The following is a 24,348-nucleotide window of genomic DNA, read 5'->3' on the forward strand; positions in this document are numbered from 1 at the left end:
TACAAGGACCTGGAGCCCATGTGCACATCACCAGCCCTTGTCGGGGCTCCCAGCAGGCAGGGGGCAGCCCAAGCCACACGCGATAATGACATGTCACCGGCAGCTCCGGGGAGAGCTGGTCCTCCTCAGACAGGACTCCCGGTCCTGGCTCTGCACTCTTCTGCGTATAGGTGGAATGATGGCTGATGCTCCTATTTAAGAATCCTCACTGAAATTCCTGGTGGCTCAGATGGTAAAGTGTCTGCCTGCAATGCGGAAGACCCCGGTTCGATCCCTGGGTCGGGAAGATCCCCCTGGAGAAGGAAATGGCAACCCACTCCAGTACTCTTGCCTGGAAAATTCCATGGACGGAGGAGCCTAGTAGGCTACAATCCATGGGGTCGAAAAGAGTCGGACATGACTGAGCAACTTCACTTTCACTGAAATTCCCACAGACAGCCAGTAGCAATCTCCTCAGCTTAGGCCCGGGTTAACAGTAAGGGAAAAGTCTAAGCCTCAGCCTCTATTAAAATGCTCATGTGATGGCTTCAGGGAGACAGAGTGAGAGATCTGGCCCTTGTCTTCAGCTTCTAAAAACCTTTATTATTAAGAGCATATTAGCAGAATTAAAGTATTTACTTTCTTATTATATTAGCAGCTTTATACCTTAGCCCAGAGAACTGTTTAATCAATCTTATTTTTAAAAATATAAAATCAAGTTTTAATAATTCAATTCTCTGGTTTTGTAGGTTTATAAAAACATATTGTGGACTGATATTTTCTGTTTTATTTGCAAGAAAATGATCAATGGGATGAAATAATTGAAGTATAAACGAAGATATATTTTTTAAAAAAGGAAACCTTTGTACAGATTGCTGGATCCACAGAAGCACTGCTCCAGAGCGGGAAGATGCCTTAATCTTAAATGAGCCCATTTGTTCAGCATTGACTCACAGCTACAAAAGAGACTTCATTTTCCTTTGGAAGTAACATTTTCTCGTAATAACATGAGATGCCATAATATGAGCTATCAGGTCACATGTTAACATGACATATGCATTTTTTTGATACCTGGGTTACATTATTAGAGTTGTTTCTTAGTACCCATATAAATTTTCACTCTAGAAACACAAGCTAAAAACTTAAGTATATCTAGGTCAGGATGGTGGCTGAAAATGAATAATAATATGCAAATTACTGCTGCTTGTACTGTGTAAGAAAGAAATTAACTGCTTTTTTAAAAAAAGATTGGTGTTTGCTAATTTATAGTTAACTGTTTTATACTTTTCAACATTTTTAACAAAGATTTTTTTATTGTTGGCTATAAATTAACACTCAGAAGGATTTAGATACCTAAATATAATCATTTGGAGCACATTTGTATAATTCATTGAAGGCTTAGTTCTAAGCATTAATTAAACCATGTGTAGTTTTGTGCCCAAGGCTTAAAGAAAATTTGGCAGTGTAAGAAATTTTTCATTTGTGTTTGCTTTTAATGCACTTTTTTGTTGAACTTTCATGGGTATTTATACGGGTAGGGAAACAAAGGTTACATGTGCTATAGAAATACTGGACACAGTAGGATTGAGTTGAAGTGACTAGAAGAAAAAAGAGAATCTATAAGTAAGCTGTTAAAATATGTTTTCAGTGTTACCTGCTGTTGACTTTCAAATTTCAAGTAAAGACTGATGTTTGCTTTGAAACTTTTTACATTAATCCCGTAACAGCTTAGACAGCAACTTAAAATGCATTTGAACGGAGGGTAAAACTGTTCAGTGTAACAGTTAACCCTAGCCACTGTCAAGAAACAAATTCTCACCTGAGCAGTCATTCAAAACTTCCATTCTCTAAGAGGTGGATTTCACTTTTATATGCAGGATTTTAAATCTGACTTCCTAACAGCAACCCCTTTCTGCCTAGACGCTTATCCCCTTTTCCTTTTGAAGTCTAATCTATGTGACAGAAATTGCTGCATTAACTCTAAAGATTAGAATTCGTATCCTATAAGGAGGAACAATGTACTGATGGTACTCCTGTTTATACTGTTCAGTCAAAACTGATTGATTGCTGCTGGAAGTGGGTAGATTTTAACCAGCATCTATAAATATCCCAGTTCGTTTTCTCATCAGTAAAATGGGAGTGGGGGAAGGTCTGTTATAAATGATTTGGATGGGACAACCTTTAACATTCTTCGATTTCTAATTCTGCACAATACCTTACTTTACGTTTGTCCCACAAATATTTTTGGATGTCAAACAGTATACTAGGGATAGCTCTATAATTTCCTAATGTAGCATAAATCTTGTAGCCATCTATTGCAGGTTTACAGTTTACAGGATTTGTCTAACTTCATAGGCTATATTACTAGATTTTAAAAGGAAGTAATTTTTTTCCCCTTCGAACTAGAGGAATGAGTTAGCTTTGAAAATACAATTTGGAATACTATAATACGGCTTCTACCTTTATTTCAACACGGTAGTCTTAATAATCTTGATTCTAGAAAATGTTTATGAGAGTTAAGGGGTATCAGTTTCCAACCAGAAACATCACTTTTAGTCTGGCAGTTGCCTATTATAAGGAAATGGTAAATGTTTAAATGTATATGCCTGCTTTCAGAAATGTCCTCCTGGTACTTCTTATGGACATTTCTATATTCAAGTCAAAAGATTTGCATGCACCTGATTAACAACTGAGGAAACTTAATTTTCCCCTTAACCTATCTCGGTGCTTTTTGGTCTTTTTGAGTTCTTTCAATTTCTGTCATTTAACATCATCTTTTTTAAAATAACATAGTATGCACCTTTTCAGAAATTTTCAGCTAAAGCCTTTGTTACCTTTGGTTTAATTAATTTATGGCCAGTGTCTGCCATGTTTTAAATAATAATTGACCAAGTTTATTCATACATGTTAATGACTATTCAGCAAGGGCCTGCAGTGGGATGGGAACCAAGGAAAGGCTGTCTCCTTGGTATTTCAGCTGCTACAGATCAGTGCTGCCAACCTTTGGGGTGAAATGGTCAAAATGAAGCCCTGTCAAAATTTACTAGTACGATCTTTGTTGCTTCAAGCACTTGAACAGTTGTGATATTTAAGGAAAGGAAAGTTGAATTTCAGGTCTTGCCATTGCCATTAAAAACAAATTAAGACAGGAAACTTGGTTTTACCTGGGTACAAACTGACTTGAATATTCAGTACCTGAGACATCTGACCACTGTCACTGTGCCAAACCAAAGAGCAGCTGCAGCTTAGTGGTCACTAAACTTGCACCGCTTACAAAAGCAGTTTCATCTTTGCATGTGGAAGTTTTTTTTTTAATCGTTTTACATATTTAGTGGTTATGACCCAGTGTGTCCTAAGTTAATTGAACTTAGCTTAAATCAAATATGCAATGTTTACTTGAATTTTATTTCTGTTGAAAGCAGATTTTGACTGTTTGTCCCATTGCTTAAATTACAGATTTTCAGTTATGTGAGATTTCCCTTCCATCATCTTTAAAGCAGATGCGTATAAGGGCTTAGTGTTAGGATCTGCGTATTTGCAGCGCTGAAGACAAATGACTTACAAATATGTTTTGCTTACATGTTGTTCTAGGACTAGCACTGCTATCAATGCAAAGTATTTTTAACTAACCTGTTGAGAAATTAACCATATTTTTGCATTTCAGCCAAAATAAAGACCATATTTAATATTCTGATACAGCTAATATGTAAACCTGAAATCATGTTTCATATGATCTGAACTGTATTTTCCAATTTAAATTTAAAATGCAATATAGATTCAGAAAGGTCCATATTTTTCTAACGACTTCACTTTATATTTTGTTGAGTTGCATAAAGCAGCAAGGAACTGTATTTGTATTAAAAGCTTCAGAAAGTGATTAGTTGAGTTTATCATATTTGTACGATTGCAGATGAGTCTATGCCCATAAGATGGACACTATTTTAAGGTGATCTTTAATGTTTTTATATAAAAGAATTTGGAATACAGTTTGTTTTTACTTATCAAGTCCCTTAAGTCTTGTATTTGTTTCTCATGAGTGTAACCCTGGACCATGACTTTGATATCTTTGCTTTTTTGTCTTTGGGTGGCCTAACCTACATTAACGTGAAGGTTGAACATTTTAAAACTTTTCTCCCGAAATCATGATGATGATTTACTTTATTAATAAATAAAGTCCTGTATTTGAACAGTTGTTGTTATTGTTATAAACTGGTATTTACAAAGTGAAAGAATAGCTATGATTTTTGCCATCTTGAAAATCAGGTAACATACAATGTTGAGTTAGAAATAAGAATCTACTAATTTTCTACTATTATTTTCTAAATAATCTAATAACCACAAGTATTACTTGACTGTGACAACACTGTAGCTTACCTAGGCCAAAGATACAGATGGGTTTATCAAAAAAGCTTTAATTCAGCTTTTACTAAACGTAATTTTCAGTTGTCCACTTTTAGAGGTAAATCTCAGCAGAAAACGTTATTTCCTTGAGTCTGTTTAACTGAAAAAGCTCGTTTTTTCCATTTGCGTTTAGTCAGTTATTGTTGACAGAAGGTACGGCTGAGTGATCAAACCCCAACAAGAATCTCGCACTGACGCCCAAAAAGCACAGTTGGTAGCTTTATTGCGGCTTCGTACAAATGACGTTTGTGTCGCTTGTGACGCAGGCCATGCCTGCACCGTCCCTTAGGGACGGACGAGCCCCGCCTGCGGGCATTGGAGCGTGCGGGGCCGGGGGCCGGCGGGGCTCACGGTCAGGACCACTTCCTGGTGACGTTGAGGTGGTCGAGTTGGTCCTCCAGCCGACGGTGCGCGGGGAACTTGGCGGCCTGCGCCGCCTTGAGCGCCTCGAAGGCGGCCGCCCTGCGGGCCGCCGCGTGGCCGCGCTCCTGCTCGGCCGTGAGGAAGGGCCGGCTCAGCCAGTAGTGGTTCTCCGCTTCTATCTCCAGGCGACGGATCATGTTCTGCTTCGCCAGTGCCGACACGGTCCGCGGCCGCCGGTGCTTCCCGATCCACTGCCGGCCGGGGATGCGGCCGCGGCACAGGAGCGCGGTCAGGAACATGGCGCCTGCCGAGGGAAAGAGAAGAGATGACTGCGCGATGGATGCGGGAAAAGGGAGAGGGGAGCTCCGCCGCCTCCCGCAGGCCACCTCACGCCGCGCCACCCCACTCACTCGCCGTGCGTTCGGGGCGCGCTCCGCACCACGGGGAACGACGCCGGAAGTGGGATGCCGGAAGATCCCAGTCCGACCCGCTGCTGTCTCCTCGCGTGAGGCTTCACCTATCGCGAGAAAGGCCGTTCGCGGCTACGGGAACCAATGGCGCTTCCGGCGCCGGAATTCAAACGGCCGCGAGCTCTGAGGCGGGGAGCCGGCCTCTCCTATGGATCCGATCCGAGGCTTTTGCGGGAAGCTGCGGTCTCTGGCCGTCACCTTGGACAGCGAGACGGCCCGGCTGCAGCGAGCGCTGGACGGAGAGGACAGCGGTGAGTGAGCCGCGGGAGGGGCAGTGAAGGGTGTGAGTTGCCATCCCGGGGGGCGGGGGCGGTCTTCAAGTCAACAGAGTGTGTGCTAATAAAAACTCGACCAAAAGAGGAAACGTGTCGTTTCATAGCAGCTTCTCCGCACTGTTCTTGACACGTGGAGTGACTTTCAGTTGAGTTCAGTCGACCAGTCGTACCCGACTCTTTGCGACCCCATGAGCCGCAGCACGCCAGGCCTCCCTGTCTATCACCAACTCCCGGAGTCCACCCAAACCCATGTCCATTGAGTCGGTGATGCCATCCAACCATCTCATCCTCTGTCGTCCCCTTTTCCTCCTGCCCTCAATCTTTCCCACCATCAGGGTCTTTTCAAATGAGTCAGCTCTGAGCATCAGGTGGCCAAAGCATTGGAGTTTCAGCTTCAACATCAGTCCTACCAGTGAACACCCAGGACTGATCTCCTTCAGGATGGACTGGTTGGATCTCCTTGCAGTCCAAGGGACTCTCAAGAGTCTTCTCCAACACCACAGTTCAAAAGCATCAATTCTTCGGTGCTCAGCTTCCTTTATAGTCCACCTCTCACATCCATACATGACAACTGGAAAAACCATAGCCTTGACTAGATGGACCTTTGTTGACAAAGTAATGTCTCTGCTTTTGAATATGCTGTCTAGGTTGGTCATAACTTTCCTTCCAAGGAGTGAGCGTCTTTTAGTTTCATGGCTGCAGTCACCATCTGCAGTGATTTTGGAGCCCAGAAAAATAAAGTCAGCCACTGTTTCCTTTGTTTCCCATCTATTTCCCATGAAGTGATGGGACTGGATGCCATGATCTTCATTTTGTGAATGTTGAGCTTTAAGCCACCTTTTTCACTCTCCACTTTCACTTTCATCAAGAGGCTCTTTAGTTCCTCTTCATTTTCTGCCATAAGGATGGTGTCATCTGCATATCTGAGGTTATCGATGTTTCTCCCGACAATCTTGATTCCAGCTTGTGCTTCATCCAGCCCAGAGTTTCTCATGATGTACTCTGCATAGAAGTTAAATAAGCAGGGTGACAATATACAGCCTTGACGTACTTCTTTTCCTGTTTGGAACCAGTCTGTTGTTCCATGTCCAGTTCTAACTGTTGCTTCCTGACCTGCATACAGGTTTCTCAAGAGGCAGGTCAGGTGGTCTTTGGTCTCACCCAAATAGCCCACAGTCGTAGTGTCTGTATTTTCCCCGACAATTCGTGTTACAGAAACGCTAGTACTCAACACTGCTTTCTAATAAAGCAGAATTCTCCACCACTGACATTTGTATTAGGGTTTTTTTTTTTTAAGTTTTTGGAAGAGTAGTTCAGATTTTGAGATTATTTTGTGTGTCGTAATTGTAATATGCCTTAAAATATTGCACCCTGTAGGCACAGACTCCTTTTACTTTAATAATGTTGTCGATAGTTTTTCAGCCATTTCAAAATGTTTATGCTTGTGACTGTGAAAACAGTGTATGTGCACAGCAAAAAGTTTGAGGTAATGGGAAAGTAGAAAGAAAATCTTTCCTACAACTTCACCACCAGAAGACACCGCTATTAATTTTCAATAGCTTTTCTACTATTCTTATTTTTCGCTGTTGCTTTGTTATGCTTGACTTTGTTTACATGGTTGAGATAATGCTATAAAACACAGAATTGTATAAATGGTTTTGGGTTTTTAATATACAGCAGAATTGGTTTCCATAAAGCTTTACCTGCTTATCAATGTAGATATGTTCACTTTGAAAGTTCATCAAACTATATATTTCTGTACTTTTCTATATAAAGATTTTATGATTCTAAAAAAATTCTATTTTCTATTTTCTTATTTTTTCCTTTCATTGTTATACTTTTTCCATTCAATATTCATATTGAAGACTTTGAAGACTGTCCAATGAGAGTTCTACATGACCTTAACTCAGAAGTACGAATTCTAAAGGTATCACTCCTACAATATTAATTTATCATTTTTATGTGGTAATTTTTACAAAATTATAAATAGACTTAGTCAAATGTTAAAATGTACTTTGTTTCTTCATGAAAGGATGATGTCAATATTCTTCTTGATAAAGCAAACTTGGAAAGTCAAGAAAACATTGGTTTCATAAAAGCAACAAAAATATTGATGAGAAAGAATTCAATGGATATCATGAAAATAAAAGAGTTTTTCCAGAAGTATGGATATACTCCACGTGCCAAGAAAAATTCAGGTGTGAATAAGTAGCCTTTAATAGCATTTGTTTTAGTATTAAAGCAGCATAATTAAGACTACTATAGGGTTGGCCATCATTTCTAGTTCTGATTCTGCCCTTATGTAATAGACATTTGATTGTTTATTCAGCAATCCCTGTGTTCTGGATGCAGTGCTGATTGGTAGTGCATTGTGAAGGCAGTCCTTGCTCTCCTTTACAAATGCTAGATGAGAACCAATACAGTGCTCGATGAAAGAAGGGTACAAGATAAACCTACATGACTTAAGGATATCTGGTTGTTGGTCAGTTTTGACAATAAGTAGCTGAGAGACTAAGCCATGGTATTTCACTTTCTCACTCTCATAGAATGAGAAAATTTTGGCTATGTAAATTCATAAAGTCCTTTTTAGTTATAAAATGCTGATGACGGGCAGGAGAGCATGGTGTTTTAGAATTTAGAGTCAAACTGCCTGAGTTCAAATCTAATTTCACTACTTGCTAGTTATATTCATCTTTGACCAGTTACTTTGTACCTCAATTTGTCATCTCTAAAGTAGAGATTTTGTTTATTTTCTGACCCCACCAGGGCCACAGCCCTGAAAGTGCTGAGTTCTGACTACGGGACCACCAGGGAAGTCCTATAAAGTAGAGAGGTTTAATAGTAGCTACCTCTGAGGTTGTGTAAGAATTAAATGAGACAAAATTTGTTTTGAACGGGACCTTGTATGCTAATCATCCATTGTTAACTATTGTTGTTAGTGTTATACCCATACCTTTAAGGAACTAATTTCAGTATGCTTCAGTGTCTTCATTTCTGTTATGAAAATGATCTTTGTGTGTAAATAAAACTTTAATTAGATTCAACAAATATGTACATATTGAGATATATGAAAGGTAAGTTAAACAGCCTGCATGGTATAATGGAAAGAATTTAGTTGACTTTGGTGTGAACAAGTTGACTTTGGTTACTCAGAAACTGGTTCCACTGTAATAGTAACTTCTCTAAATTACTTTTCCTCACTAGTGAAATAGAGCTGCTAATAAATACCTCCCTAAGAGGTAGTAATAATGGTGATGACTTTATTTTATTAAACTCATCAGTGACAGCCTTGTAATCAATTCAGCAGTAGTTTTTCTGGTAGTTCTTCTGACGTTTCTCAGAATTAACAGAAAGCACAATGCCAAAACACAATTCTGAATCAGCAGCTCTTCAAGGGCCAAAAGCCAGGAAATCAGAGTTTTTATAACCTTTTTTTTTTTAATGGTGCATCCTTCAGATTTAATGTGTCATGGGTTATGCAGACAAAAACAAAATCCTGTCCTAGTTCATTTCAGCTGCCAATTAAAACAAGGAACATAATGTCTTCAAAGAAAATGTGTGTGCCTCTTCATTTCCCTCAATCTGTTGGATCTCTTAGTTGGTCAAGTAAATGTACAGCCTAAACTTACCCCTTTTCTCTGCCTTTGAGCCCAAAAGATTCTGACAGGGATCTATAGGGTTAGGGTTAAGAAATTGCAGTTTTATTTGTGGGTACTGATTTTTCATCTTTGAACAGTTTACTTCCCTCCTCTGATGTATCATTAAGATGAAATATGGAGATATAAGCGGTACATGTCAGAAAGTGAAAGGTACAATTGAAATTTAAAAAGAAGAATATTTTCTCCTTAGAAAATAGAGAGAGAGCTTTTGCTGATTGGGTACATTTCAGATGGAGCTGTTTTTTGTGGTTGTAGTACATGACATTTTCTAGTTTGATGTTTGACCAGAATATGACCTTGATTTTTCTCTCAGTGGATGAGCAAGAAGTCACTGACTCTAAACCAGAGTCCAGTGAATGTGAACGTCCTGAGAAGCCTGACTTGAAAGATGATTTGTTGGATTCTGCTGCTGCAAGCACTTCTGTTTCTGAGAAGTCACCGCGTAGTCCACAACTTTCTGATTTTGGACTTGAGCGGTACATCGTATCCCAAGTTCTACCAAACCCTCCCCAAGCAGTAAACAACCAGAAGGAAGAGCCAAAAATTTTAACTCCATTTTCCAAACACTCACTACTAAAAACTCCAAAATGTGCACTAAAGATGGATGATTTTGAGTGTGTAACTCCTAAATTAGAACACTTTGGTATCTCTGAATATACTATGTGTTTAAATGACGATTACACAATTGGACTTAAAAATGTGAAAACTAACAGGTAAGCAGCTTTCTTAAAAGAAATATTTTATTTAACTTTCTAAATCTTTTGTATTTATTGATTTTTTCCCCCTAGAAGAAATCTCTCTCAGACAATACCTTTCTTTCAAAGGTTTCCAGATACTTCATATTTCAAACTTCTCTGAATCACCAATTCCATCAGTAAAGTGTGAACTATTAGTTTCCTTGGTTTAGAAGAAATAGAATAAGAGCCTGAAAACACTTGGTATGGAAACTTGGGAAGAAAAGAGGATCTAGGATAGAACACAGATTTCTGATTTGTTGCTCAGGAACTAAAAGAATACCTGCAGCTTGGGGGTCCCTGGAGAAAAATGGCAACCCACTCCAGTGTTCTTGCCTAGAAAATTCCAAGGACAGAGGAGCTTAGTGGGCTACAGTCCATGAGGTTGTAGAGCCAGCCACAACTGAGCACAGCTTGGAGGTAAAGGTGTTGAGTTTCTTTACATGTTGGTTTTGAGGTACTCTTAAGCTTAAGTATTGAAATACGAATTTGAAGCACAGTGATGAATTCCATGCTACACTGAAGAGATATGGGAGTGATCAGTATAGAAGTGGTAATTAACGTTAAAATGAAAATACCACATATCAAAGTACCACTCTTAAATGCATATCGTTAAGAACTGTAGTTATTAAAAAGGGAAAATAAACATTCAACTCAAACTGTCAGAAAAAAACAATTGGAGAAAAGAGACAGGAGTATTTGGAAAGTCATAAAATATAAGTTTCCTATGATTCAAAAAAAAAGGATAATTTCAATAGATGTCAAGAATTTTATGAAATTAAACACCCATTCTTCATTTAAATTGTTAACTCTCAGTAAAAGAATACTTCATTAATGTAATAATGTGAATATCTAACTTAATGGTGAAGCTGTCACCATTATTAAACATCATTGGTTTTATTTTGTTTTTGTTTTTTTTAACATTGTTCTTAATGTTGTAGCCAATGTAATAAGATACAAAACAGAAATAAAGATTACCGTGATGTATTTCTAGGCCATGTTTTGTACCTGGGCAACTTGAGAAAGGCACAGCTAAAATCTGTAGAAGCTGATGTAAGATTTATTTTATATAAGATAACTACTTAAAATAATATGCTTTCCTATATTTTATTAGAGGAAAAGTCATGAAAATTCTCAACAAAAAAGTAAAATACTCATGCAGTTATATGTGAAAGACCTATATGAATAAAACCACTAAACATTTCTAAGTTAAAGGGGAAATTAGAATGAAAAAGTATACCATGTTCCTTAGCAGAATGACTGAATATTACTAAGATGTTTAATCGTATCAAGTTAATTTATGGATATCATACAATTAAAATAAAACCTTAGGTTTTTTTTTTTCCCTCTAAGGTGGAGCATAAGGGATGTGTGAGAAAACTATTCAAATGATTTGGAATAATAAAAAGTAAGGATAACTAAGAAAATAATGAAAAATAACAGTAACGAGGGGATTTAACTTACAGGTTATTAAAATATATAAAGCTACAGTAAGTACAACAGTATAAAATTGTGACAGAATGGACCTATTGCAGAAACAGAATAGCCAAGAAACAGCCTCTAATTTACCTAAGGATTTAATATATACTGAAGATGTTTTTCAAGTAAAGATTATTCAGTAAATTACACTAGGACAGTTTGTTAATTGAACTATTTTATTGTATTCAGTGATGTTCTTTTTTATAACTATATGTCATATATCTGGGTAATTGGCTAGAACAACTTTAATAAGATGGCAGAGTCAGTCTTAGTCTAAAAAATGTTCTTAATCTCTGTCTGTATACTGGTATAAAATTCCACTTTATGATTTTGAAGCCACGAGCTAACAGTTTCTATATTTGAACCAAGGAGTTGAACTCACAGCTTTCCTTGAAGTCAATTTTTTGTTTTTTGGACTGTGTAGCATGCAGGATCCTGCTTCCCCAACCAGGGATCCAGCTTGCACCCCCTGCAGTGGAAAAAGCAGAATCCCAACCACTGGACCACCAGGAAATTCCCTAAGTCAAAGATTTTTAACCACTTCTAAGTCAAAGCTGCCAATACAAAATAGTTCTTAACCTTTTTTGAGCTATGGATATACATTTAAAAAAAGAAAAGAAAAAAGATTTCCATGGAATTTATCTTCCATAAAACATAATTGAATGTCCAGACTTAATGATATATAATAAGATTAAATAATTTTCCAGAGATGTAATATTAACTTTTTTTAACTCTAATATTTCCCTATGAATCACACCAGTGAGACCATAGAAACAGAACCAGTGCCCAATGATAATGTCTTTGCCACTCCTGGCCTCATAACCCAGCCATTGGGAAAAAACAGTAAGTATGAATTTCAAGTTATTTCTCAGCCATACTCTTTCCAGACTATCTTTGTACAATAAATGGTCCTATCACCTAAGACATTCTAATAGCCTTCTGCATCTTCTCGGTTCATAATACTGAATTATATAAAGTACCATTATATGAAGTACCATTCCATTCAGGTTCAGTATGATTTCATACAAGAGAAATACAGTTTTCTGTTTTTCACACTCTTCCTGATTATATTCAGTGTTTTTGAGCTTGTTTGTTAACATTTTAACTTAAAATATAAATATTAACTCACCAATCTTTAATATAGAGCCAATAGTACTTTTTTTTGTTTGAATTTAGCTTCAGCTTATTGATTAGAGTTCTAGATTATCTTTCTTATATAAACCACACCCAGAATATATCAGCTATCATTTCAGATTTTGGATTTTTTTAACAGTAGAAAAACTTTAAATATATTTTCATGTAGTGTTTTCACATTTGTCCCAGCAAACATGAAAACATTGGTTGTTATGTAAATATAAAATTTAAAATCCTAGAGTTTTATGATTTTGAATAATTATAATCTATACCAAATTTATTGGAAACTTTTTAAGGTAACTATTCTGTCAAGTCTTTAAAGTTTTGGACATATTTTCAGAAAAATTCTCTTTCAGTGCTAACTTCACTGACTTCTTACTAAATTAACAAGTACTGATGGCATAAACAATTTGAAAAAATACAGCTGACTCATAGTAAGCTGAGCTCAACTTAGAAGAGCATGATTATATTAAATAGAGGCCTTTAAAAAAAAGGTTGAACCACTACCTCTTTCACACCACACTCAGAAATCAATTCCCAGTGAACTATAACTTTTTAGAAAATTATAATGAAAGATACCTTTATGCCTTCTGAAGTGAAATGGGTTTTCCAAAGAATAGTTTACTAACTAAAATTCTTCAATATATCATTGGCAATATCTTTTATGGAAGGAACAGAATGCTTAGGCTTATCCATTAATAATTTGGTTAAGTGTAAGCTTGTTAATAGAGCCATATTTTATTTGTTTCTTAAGGGATAGTTGTTGTTTAGTCATTAAGCCATGTCCAGCTCTTTGTGACCCCGTGGACTGTAGCCCTCTGGGCTCTGTCCATAGTATTTTCCAGGCAAGAATACTGGAGTGGGTTGCCATTTCCTCTTCCAGGGGATCTTCCTGACCCAGGGATCAAACCTGCATCTCCTGCATTTGGCAGCCAGATTCTTTACCACTGAGCCACCTGGGAATCCCTTACTTAGTCTAGAAAATGCTAAAATGATACTATAGAGTGGCTGTTTTGGTTTACTGTCTCCAACATTGTTTGAATTCCTGTTTCTCCATCTTTCTAGCATTTGATGATTAGACTAGATAAAATTTTGCCAGTTTAATTATTTTGCTAACATATTTACTTTTCTCTGGTATTTAAGGTTTCTTTCACACTTTGTTACAGACAGCAAATCTCTCTTTATGCATGGTTTCTAGGATCTCTTTTTTGTTCCAATGGCTGTTTTTCCATCCCTGACTAATCAAGTAACTTGTAGTTACTTACTATAGCTTTAGAGTAAGTCCTAATGTCTTGAAAGGCAATTGACCTTCCTTGACCTCTTCCTCCTCCTGTTTCATCTGCAGAAATTTGATTTTCCCATAAAGGTCTTATACAATTTTTAATAGATTTATATGTGGGTATATTTTTGTTGCTATTGTAAAACATATTCTTTTCCAAATATAGTTTTTATTGTTTGTAGAGCTTATACTAGAACTGTTCATTTTTGTGCATTACATTTGCACCTTGCAACCTTGCTAAACTTTTATTAGTGCTAATCCCTGGTGACTCAGATGGTAAAGAATCTGCTTGCAATGCAGGAGACATGGGTTTGATCCCTGGGTCAGGAAGATCCCCTGGAGGAGGGCATGGCAATCCACTCCAGGATTCTTGCCTGGAGAATTCCATGGACAGAGGAGCCTGGAGGTCTACAGTCCATGGGGTCACAAAGAGTTGGACATGACTGAGCGACTAACACTTTGAACTTTGAATGATAACTAGATTGTGAATATGACAGTTTTGTTTTTTTTCCAGTCAAGTACACACTAAAGTTAGAATATTTTAAGTTATTAAAAATAAAGTGCACAGTTGATACGGAGAAATTTTGTTAAAGTCTTTTAGATCTATATTTTCATGCCCTTGTATATGTCTTCTAGATGCTGAGCATACACATTCTCCCTTGGCACCTACATTCTGCACTCCTGGTTTGAAAGTCCCTTCTACAAAGACCAGCACAGCTATGGTAAACATCCATCCCTAGTGAATCTGACACACTATTTCCAGACGCAGTCAGTCTGTTTAGAATACATAGGCTGCAGTAGCCTTAGGGAGTGTATTTAGTATTTCCAGAGGATCATTTGGCAGCATGTATCCAGAGCTTTCCATTTTTTTCACACCCTTTAACCAGAATTTATTCTCAGGCATATTGGGACAGAGATTTATAACAGTAAAGTTATGGCCCTTATTTATAAGAGCAGAACATGGGAACAAATGTCAAATGATAAAGGGGGAAAAAGCTTATTAAGGAAATCGATAAGATCCAGTGTCATGTGGCAAGCATGTTTTAAAAAACAGATAAGAAAAAAAAATAAGAAAATAAAAAAAACAGATAAGAACATAGAATGTTTTCAAGAAAAATGTAATGATGTGGACAGTGATATGTATGTGTATGTATACATGTACACACATACACATATATTTTAAGGAAGAATATTGGATAGAAACACCAAAATGGGTGATTCTTACACGTTTTATTCCAAAATTTTCCCAGTGAACAAATGTACTGTGTATGCAAAATTTCATCCCTGTGTCAAGTTGTTACGCACACTTAGACAACCAGTTCTGGTAGAGGGGCCGTCAGCGGATCCTCCAGCAGTGATGAAAATGGTCTGTACTGTGTGTTCTCCGGCTGGGAGTCAGCTACTGAGCATGTGACATGTGTCTGGTGCAGCTGAGGCACTCACTTTCAGTTTTTTAAATTTTATTAATGTATAATTGCACTATGTGCCTTGTTGTAATCCACTGTGTTCCTGGCCATGTGGAAGGCACCCCCTCAGTGTTCCCTCTGCCCCTGGGGAGACAGGCCAGGTCAGTGGGAATGGGCCACTACCTCCCTGGCAGAGCTCCTCATTGCTGTGACTCTGGCTTGGCCAGGATAGAGTTGCCCGAGTCTGGATGGTGAATCCATCTAAATCTGGGGCTCAGCCAGCCAGTCTGCTTAGACTGCACGTGCAGCCCTCCCTCAGCCCCGCGTAATGAACATGGTGCTCTGTCCTCCCCATGCCCTTTCTTTGTGTCCTTGATTGTATTTCATTCTTGGTCAGGGAAGAGGGGGTCACTTTGGGCCTCCTTAGAGATCCCAACAGAGCTAACGATTGATGAACAGTTTTTATCACTATATTACTTTATACCCCCGTAATTTAATGATTTCTTTTTATTCAATAGGTATCCACAAACAGTTCATCAAATGACTTAGAAACAAAAGAAAGTACATCATTAGTTTCAAATTCAGACGAGTGCTTTGAGAATTTTGCAGATCCTTCTTCTCCTACAATTTCTTCTTACGAGAATCTGCTCAAAACACCTACACCTCCAGAAGTTACTACAATTCCAGAAGATATTCGCCAGGTTATTTTTCTAGGCTACTGTTTTGGTTTATTTTTCCTGCAAAAAGACCTGAAATGGATACAAACTGTATTATTTATCAGGCTAATGTGCTGGTATGGATCTAAATCTTAATTCTGGCCTGTTAAGGCCATCTAAGCTGGCTAAGGCTCTTCAGAGCTGAGCTGTGACGTCACTACACTTTTGTGCCCTCATAAGGCATTTTCTCCTTAATTTCATGTTGTTAAATGTATTCTTAAAATACTTTCTAATGATTGTTCAAATGTGATCACCTTGGTAACCATGTCTCCCCTGAGGTTTCTGGCAAGATCAGAAATGTCATTTACCCTTTGGTTCTCCATTGTTGGAGAACCCTGAATAACTTGGATCAGGGTTTCTTGAACTTGAGACGTCCAGATGTCTTGGACCTCAGTTTGAGAAGCACTTGTTTAAATATGTTAGAATATCTGATTCTTTTTTTTTGTGACCTCCACATGGCTTGCAGGATCTTAGTTCCCTGAGCAGGGATTGAACCCAGGCTCCAGCAGTGAAAGTGCTGAGTCCTAACCACTGGATTGCCAGGGAAGTCCCATAGAATATCTGATTCTTTGTTTTGTTTTTATTTTTTTATCTGATTCTTTAGTACAACATAATTTACCAGCAGTCTGTTGGGCTGGTTTATAACAACTACCTATTCCACTAAGTAACCACTCTGATTCTTTGAGCATCCCCACTAAATAAAAGTTAAGTGTTTGGCAGTTATTGCTTAGGCAAATGGAATTCTTAATAACCGTTCTAGAAACCTTCCTAGCTTATGGAGAAGGAGAATACTTGGGGAAATACCCAAATGCCATTGGAAGGGACTCATCCTAAGATATCAGTAAAGCATTTGCTTTCCTGGCATTATAATAAGTTGAGGAAGGAGCATTTCCTGTCTATAGCATCATACAGTCTCCAGTTTGCCATAGTGCCTCCTCTCTATTTCTGTGTTAAAGGAGGGAAATATTGTATTTAACATATCAGCTCTTTATAAAAAATTATAGTTAATACTTCAGGTTCTTCTTTGTATAATTTTTCCTTTGAGCATCTTTATCTATCTTTATCAGCATCTGCTGATCTTTCCTTTGAGCATCTTTGTAAAGGCCAGATTTGCTCTCGGGGCTGCCCTGCTGCTTGCTTCCTTTGACCAGTGGTACATTTAGAAGCTTTCCAGCCTGTATGCCCAAGCTCACCCTCTAACATCTCCATCTCTTCTGTGCTGTGGAATGTCTGTGCTGCTAAATATTCTGCTTCAAATAATCCATATCTTCACATTTTCCTTGACCTTTACTGTTTTATAAAGGCTTCAGATTTATGTTGTTTGTATGATGCAGTAAAAGGAATTTGCTTTCTTTTAGATTTTATCAAAATACAACTCAAACCTAGCATCTCCAGTAGCAGTTAGAGCGGTGTCACCCATCAACGTGTTCCTTCCTCGGCATGGAGGACAGAATATGCGAGATGCCAGCAACAAAGAAAACTGGTGAAGGTAAGTATGTTCCCGTGTTATCTGAGGAAAACATTGAAAAGTTCACATTGGGATGGCGAGTAAACATCTGGAGTTGACACTTGCAGCTTAGGACACAACCCAGAGCTCGTGATCCCTACGTCTCCAGCTCCCACACTAGCCCCCTGGACGATGTCGCTGGGAGTTCATTCCCAATTGTATTATGAGTGTGAAAACAGAGGTCTTCAGTGTCCTGTCATTTATCTTGTTGAAGGCTACTGGTTATATCCAACTGCTATTTTTATTGTATCTTCCTACAGAAATGATAGTGGATTCGTCCTTCCATTATGGAAACTGAACAGAATGAGATGAACGCAAGCCTGGTCTCACTTTGTTTTCAACATCCCTACGTCGTCCCCCTTTTGAAAAACCAATTCATGTTAAAGATGAGTATGGACACTAATAGCATAAAGTGCTTTTTATTAAGTTTGATTTAATCTAACCTGTCGTGTAGTTCAGCTGCTCAGTTTTGAAAGATCATTACTATTTCACTAATTTCCTGCCTATGGAACTGTGTGGTTTAAGTAATATTAGGAAGCAGGATAAATAATTTTTGAAATTTAAACATTACTGTTTGCCACTCAAATGAGGCCACCTTCAGTCTTCTCGGGGCTGGACAATTGTTGGTAGAGCTGGGCTTCTTCCTTGGGGCTAGCTCTGCCCGCTGTCTCCTCATGACTGTCCCAAGTCTTGTACACCTTTTATTTTAACAATGTTCTTTCAGACACTGCTGTTTACAAAAGACAGCCTAAACTGATGTAGGAAAAGAGGAATATATAGGCCTAGGTAGCTATACTGAAGTGGGTGTCTCAAACATTTGGACTTAAGACACTCACCTGCTGTTATGTCTGGATGGGTGTTTTCCTCTAACTTGTCAGTTGCGTGCTCCTAAATCAGCTCTTCCCAGCACGACTGCAACCTCCCCAGACCCCCATCTAGCTCACCACCCAGCAGAGCCCAAGCCTCACCCTCTGGAAGATCCTAGGCATCCTCCTGAGTGGGTGCTCCTCTCTGGACTGTCAGCTGTGCCTCTGGACCTGTCTCTGAGAGCGCCAGGCTGCCCTGTCCATGGAGCCCAAGAGCATTATGATCTAAGTCAAGCTAATGCAGCAAAGATTATCTTTTATGGTTGTGCCTTGAAAGTCAAATGGGAAGACGCGTCACGTTGTGTCTCTTTGTTTCGTCAGAAGATTGTCACTGAAGAACAACTTATTCTTTGTTCTAGTAACTACTGAGTAGTTACAGTTTAAATTTTGCTAAATAAAATGTTAAATTCAAGATACTTAATTTTGCTTTTCAAGGTAAGCTCTGGTCAACCTTATAGTATATGAGGCTAACTCCTGAACTGTATCAACCTTTTGTACACTTTACCATGGCTCAGTGTATGTAAGTCCACAAAATGGATAGGATTGCTTAAGAAGGAGTGAGTATATTCACAGTGTACTAAGGACTGAATCCTGGAGTTCTCATTTTAGAAGATGGAAGGAGGCAGAAAAATCTAGCAAAAGAGATGGAGAAGCAGCCAGGGAAACAGGAATAAAGTATTTCAAGGAGAGTGATCAATTCTGTCAGTATTGTTGAGAATCCAAATGAAAAAGAGAATTACCACTGGACTTGGCAAAGTCACTGTTACTGACAGCATTGATGAATTCTCACAGAGTGCTCGGGATGAGTGTCTGGAGTTAGGCAGAGAGGTTGGAGTTGAGGAAGCAAAGACGATGAACTGAGATGGCTCTTTTCATCAGTTTTATTCAAGAAGGGAGAGAAGAAATGGTGTGGCAACCAGAGGGGGTGTGAGTGAAACAGGAGTGTTGGGAGATGTATAAAACATTATATGAAGCACTTCCAGTGGCCCGCTGGGTGTCCCCACTTGTCTTGTGAGGGCCTTGCAAATTGAGCTTCTCTAGAATTTCTCTTTCCCTAGTTCTCACGACTCTCCTCCTGTGATCCTAATTTCTGTTCCTGGAACTAGGCTACTTCTAGCTTATCAGGCTTCAAACGTGACCCTTCAGTGTCTTCCCATTGTTCCTAAGATGAACCCAAGGTCCCACAGTGGCCTCCACGACCGCCCCTGTGTGGCCTGACCCTCGGTCACTCTCCATCTCCTCTTGCAGCCTGCACTCGGGTCTTCCCTTCCTCCCCCGCACCAACCCCCACCCCCACTCAGCTGGCTCTCCCTTGTCTCCATAGGCTATAGATCCTTGACCTTTCTGTCCACTTACCACTCCGACCCCCATACAGGAAAACATGTTCTGCTTTTCCTTGAACTCATAGCCTAGCTCCAAGATCTAACAAGCAGGGCCACAGTCCCTGACCACACAGGTCGGGGCTGGGCACATGACTGACATGAGATCTAAGAGCCAGTTCTGGGACTTTGGGGGAACATCCAAGAAGAGCAACGTGCTTTTCTGGGTGTGCCGAAATGAACACTCAGAGCTGCAAAGGGCCAGCCCGCCTGAGGAGGGGCTGCTGCTGAAGCTCCCACAGGAGACTTATGACTCCACCTCTTCAGGTAAGTGGTTCATAAATCCATCTTCCACGCCAGCCCTGCACCCCCGTTTCCTTGTTACATGAAACTAACCAGTGTTAGCTTATCTGTTTCAGGTCTCAGATTAAAAGTCATTCTATCAAAGAGTTTAACCATTTTCCCAGTCAGCACCCCATTCTCATCCTTTATAGAACTTGGTAGAATCTGTGACAGAATGCTCCTTGCCCCACCAGACCAAAGCTCAGTGGGGATAAGGAGCTCACTGGCTCCCCTGTTCACTGTTACACTGGCACCTGCCAGGCCAGAAAGTCCTAACTGGGCCAGGCATGGTACATTCATTACATTTGTCAACCCACTGAATTTTTTTAAAGTAACTCCTAATGAATAGGTGCTAGCATTTCCATTTGGCAGATGAAAATGCGGAGGCCTTGATGATGGACTTTTCTTTCCATGTCCCATTTCCCTCCCCAGGCCTTGCTGACTGCACCTGGGGTGTACCCCTTCCCCTCCATTCTCCACCATGCCCCCACCTCCTCACCTTCATCTCCAGCCAAATTCCGGGAAAGTACCTGATGCTTCAATGCCTTTGTTCACACCACACCCTTAATCTACTGGGAGCCTAAACGCAACCCCTATGGGTGCTGAACAAGCTCACCTGCCATCTTCAACATAACCTTCCTCTCAACCCTTTCCTATCCACCTGTGATCATCCGCACTTATACCTTCTGTCACGAGACAAAGGCTTTCTGAGGAAGGACCTGCATGTCAGGTTTTTCTCCACCCGAGGCACAGGGTACCTGGTGTGTAATAGGCACTCATTCCACATACTTTTTCCCTGGAAGTGTGCAGAGTTAGTAATAATTACAATTTCTGACAGCTTTATCAATGATGTATGCAGATTTTGAAAGTACCTCAGATGGTTCTTTGGATTCAGTTTAAATTGTTTTAATTTTATTCCATTCATGACACTGTCTCAAGAGTTGGTTATAGCTGGGCTAGCCTGCGAGCCTGGGATTAGGAAATTCTGACAATTGAGGGCACAAAGCAAGGGAGGGGCTACAAACACCTTTTATCTTGTGTTTAAAACAGCTATTTACTGAACAGTCGCTCTCTACCAGGCCCTCCTCTAGGCCCCTTTCCCTGGCTTTTCCCAACGGTGTGAGGTGGGTGTGTGATTAGGACACCCTTACACAATGAACGCCTCACACTTCCAGGCTGACAGGTTTTTCTTATTAAAATTATTTTGGTATTTAGTATTAAAATTGCTTTTTGTATGTATGTGTTAGTTCCTCAGTCGTGTCTGACTCTTTATGATCCCATAGAGTATAGCCTGCCAGGCTTCTCTGTCCATGGAATTCTCCAGACAAGAATTGTGGAGTGAGTTGCCATTCCATTCTCCAGGGGATCTTCCCAACCCAGGGATGGAACCCAGGTCTCCTGCGTTGCAGGCAGATTGTTTACCATCTAAGCCACCAGGGATAGGTTTTAGCTTATTCCTCCTAGGAATTATTGGGGGGTGGGAATCAATAACTGTCCTCATAGAATAGTTGCCTGGCTAGTTCCTGATTAGCAGAATAAACACTTCCTTCAAGGTTGTTTCATTACAGATTCCAAGAAACTACAGAGATTTTTAAGAACAACCTGTTTAAGCAATAGTGCTTCCCCAGGGGCTCAGCGGTCAAAGAACCCACCTGCCAGTGCAGGAGACCCTGGTTTGATCCCTGGGTCAAGATGATCCCCTAGAAAAGGAAATGGCAACCCACTCCAGTATTCTTGCCCGGGAAATTCCATGGACAGAGGAGCCTGGAGGGCTACAGTCCATGGGGTCACAAAGAGTCGGACACGACTGAGCAACTAAACAATCTAAGCAATAAAGTACACACAAGGACACACAGACCTCACTGGCTGCTCGGATACTAAAACCAGAAGCCATGACCATATTATTTAAAAGAGGCGTTTGGTTTGTACAAAGACTGAACCAGGTCCACATGCTCCAGATGACATCCCTTGGCAGAGTCTTTACAGACAACGGCTTTGCTGCCAGAACAGGACTGGTGGAGCTGGGTGGGCACCAGCCTGAAGGGAGCTGAAGACAACAGCACACTATTTCTGGAAACATGTTTCCAGTCATCCATTGTTGGCTTCCTCACTTCACAGCCCACATTGCGAGCTGTTATTTAAAGCAGGCCTCCATTTCAGCTGAAGTGAAGATATAGCCACTGCCTGCACCTCAGTGCTGAAGGTGAAATGAGATTAGGCACCACTCAGCACTCACATTATAACTGCTTGGTCACAGTAAGTTTGGAATTCGCGATAGAACAGAAACAGGCTGAGTTCAGCTCTATTTAAGAGTTTGCCTAACAGTTCTAACTGCTTTCTTTCCCCTTCACAGCTATCCCTATAGGCACAGAGTTGATATCTGAAACATTACCTCAGCCAGTGACCACTATGAGCATGAAAATGTAAGTATAAACTCAGCATTGACTCCCTACTGAGGTAAGGACTGAAGATGCTAAGCTCCTGTGCTTGCTTGCTTTTAGTCACTCAGCTGTATCCAACTCTGTACGACCCCATGGACCCCCCCTGCCAGGCTCCTCTGTCCATGGGATTCTTCAGGCAAGAACACTGGCGTGGGTGGCCAGTTCCTTCTCCAGGGGATCTTGGAATCAAACATACATCTCCTGCATTGGCAGGCAGATTCTTTACCCACTGAGCCATTGAAGAAGCCCTGCCAAGGTCCTAAACCCTGTGAGGAAACGGAAAAGATATCACAGGCAATGAGCATTCTCTAGTTCACCCCACAATGGAAAACCACAAGAGCATGAGGCAGTCAGGACACCGAAGGCCAAGCATGGTGCTGTCAGGGTCCATGAAGCAGCTCAGTTACTACCTCAAAGCCATACTTGGACAGCCAGAGGTAAATAAGGACTAAGTACAAGTCTTTTGAGTCTTAGCATTATATTCAATGATAAATTCACTGCTGCTGCTAAGTCGCTTCAGTCATGTCCGACTCTGTGCGACCCCATAGACGGCAGCCCACTAGGCTCCCCCGTCCCTGGGATTCTCCAGGCAAGAACACTGGAGTGGGTTGCCATTTCCTTCTCCAATGCATGAAAGTGAAAAGTGAAAGTGAAGTCGCTCAGTCGTATCCAACTCTTCTCGACCCCATGGACTGCAGCCTACCAGGCTCCTCCGTCCATGGGATTTTCCAGGCAAGAGTACTGGAGTGGGGTGCCATCGCCTTCTCCAGATAAATTCACTAGGTATTGTTTAACTGTACTTTTGGTGGAAGATCACAACCTTTAAAGGAAAAATTCCATGTTGGGACACACAGGTAGCCAACAGATACATGGAACAGTGATCAACAGCGCTAATCAGGGAAATACAAATCAAAACCACAGAGATTAACAACTCACCTGTCAGCATGGTTACCATCAAAAAGACAAGAGATAAGTGCTGGCAAGTGTGAAGAAAAGCTATCTGCACCCACCTGTTCATTATAGCATTATTTACTGATACAATATCCACGGTATGGAAATAACTAAGTGTCCATGGGTGGGTGGACAGATAAAAAATTGTGCAACACATACACACACACACACACACACACATACATGCAATGGAATATTAGTCAGCCAAAAAATGAAGTCTTGCCATTAGCAACGTGGATGGCTTATGCTGAGTGAAATTAGAGAAATACCACATGCTCTCACTTGTATGTAGAGTCTGAAAGAGAAAACCCAACAAGACCCAACTCATAAATACAGAGAGCAGACTGGTCATCAGTGGTGAAGGGGGTCAACATATTGTAACTAGACTTGTCATCAGTTTGTAGTGTATACAAATAAAAAATAATGCTGTATACCTGAAACTTGGAAGGAAAGTTATGACCAACCTAGATACCATATTCAAAAGCAGAGACATTACTTTGCCAACAAAGGTTCATCTAGTCAAGGCTATGGTTTTTCCTGTGGTCATGTATGGATGTGAGAGTTGGACTGTGAAGAAGGCTGAGCGCCGAAGAATTGATGCTTTTGAACTGTGGTGTTGGAGAAGACTCTTGAGGGTCCCTTGGACTGCAAGGAGATCCAGCCAGTCCATTCTGAAGGAGATCAGCCCTGGGATTTCTTTGGAAGGAATGATGCTAAAGCTGAAACTCCAGTACTTTGGCCACCTCATGCGAAGAGTTGACTCATTGGAAAAGACTCTGATGCTGGGAGGGATTGGGGGCAAAAGGAGAAGGGGACGACAGAGGATGAGACGGCTGGATGGCATCACTGACTCAATGGACGTGAGTCTCAGTGAACTCCGGGAGTTGGTGATGGACAGGGAGGCCTGGTGTGCTGCGATTCATGGGGTGGCAAAGAGTCGGACATGACTGAGCGACTGATCTGATCTGATACCTGAAACTAATATATTGTTATACACCAATTTTACCTAAAGAAAAAAAAATCCATG

The 24,348-nt window shown here is 40.2% G+C and overlaps 3 protein-coding genes across 8 annotated transcripts in view; 2 read left to right on the forward strand and 1 right to left on the reverse strand.

Annotated features, from left to right (window-relative positions):
- Positions 1-4,166, forward strand: part of ZDHHC20 (zinc finger DHHC-type palmitoyltransferase 20) — a 60,213-nt gene extending 56,047 nt beyond the window's left edge. For 4 of the 6 annotated variants that reach the window (XM_061434980.1, XM_061434976.1, XM_061434979.1 and 1 more), the window contains one exon: positions 729-4,166. Coding sequence is in view for 2 of the 6 variants with exons in the window: in XM_061434979.1 (XP_061290963.1) it covers positions 729-736 (8 nt within the window). In the remaining 4 variants the exon portion in view is untranslated. The remainder of the gene's footprint in view (positions 1-728) is intronic. The other 2 variants (XM_061434978.1, XM_061434977.1) reach the window with 2 other exon arrangements.
- A 420-nt stretch (positions 4,167-4,586) lies between these two features.
- On the reverse strand, positions 4,587-5,218 carry MRPL57 (mitochondrial ribosomal protein L57). The gene is made up of 2 exons (XM_061434984.1): positions 5,154-5,218; positions 4,587-5,072 (listed from the first exon to the last, which is right to left on the reverse strand). Exon 2 carries the CDS (start codon positions 5,040-5,042, stop codon positions 4,734-4,736), a length of 309 nt encoding a protein of 102 aa, XP_061290968.1. The 5' UTR covers positions 5,043-5,072; positions 5,154-5,218; the 3' UTR covers positions 4,587-4,733.
- Positions 5,219-5,361: 143 nt separating this feature from the next.
- Positions 5,362-23,524, forward strand: SKA3 (spindle and kinetochore associated complex subunit 3). The gene is made up of 9 exons (XM_061434975.1): positions 5,362-5,464; positions 7,354-7,415; positions 7,521-7,686; positions 9,461-9,860; positions 12,121-12,203; positions 14,410-14,495; positions 15,698-15,880; positions 17,254-17,384; positions 17,663-23,524. Exons 1-8 carry the CDS (start codon positions 5,362-5,364, stop codon positions 17,380-17,382), a joined length of 1,212 nt encoding a protein of 403 aa, XP_061290959.1. The 3' UTR covers positions 17,383-17,384; positions 17,663-23,524.
- The last annotated feature ends 824 nt before the right edge of the window (positions 23,525-24,348 follow it).

Source organism: Bos javanicus, chromosome 12, assembly GCF_032452875.1.
Source record: "Bos javanicus breed banteng chromosome 12, ARS-OSU_banteng_1.0, whole genome shotgun sequence".
Classification (NCBI taxonomy): Eukaryota; Metazoa; Chordata; class Mammalia; order Artiodactyla; family Bovidae; genus Bos; species Bos javanicus.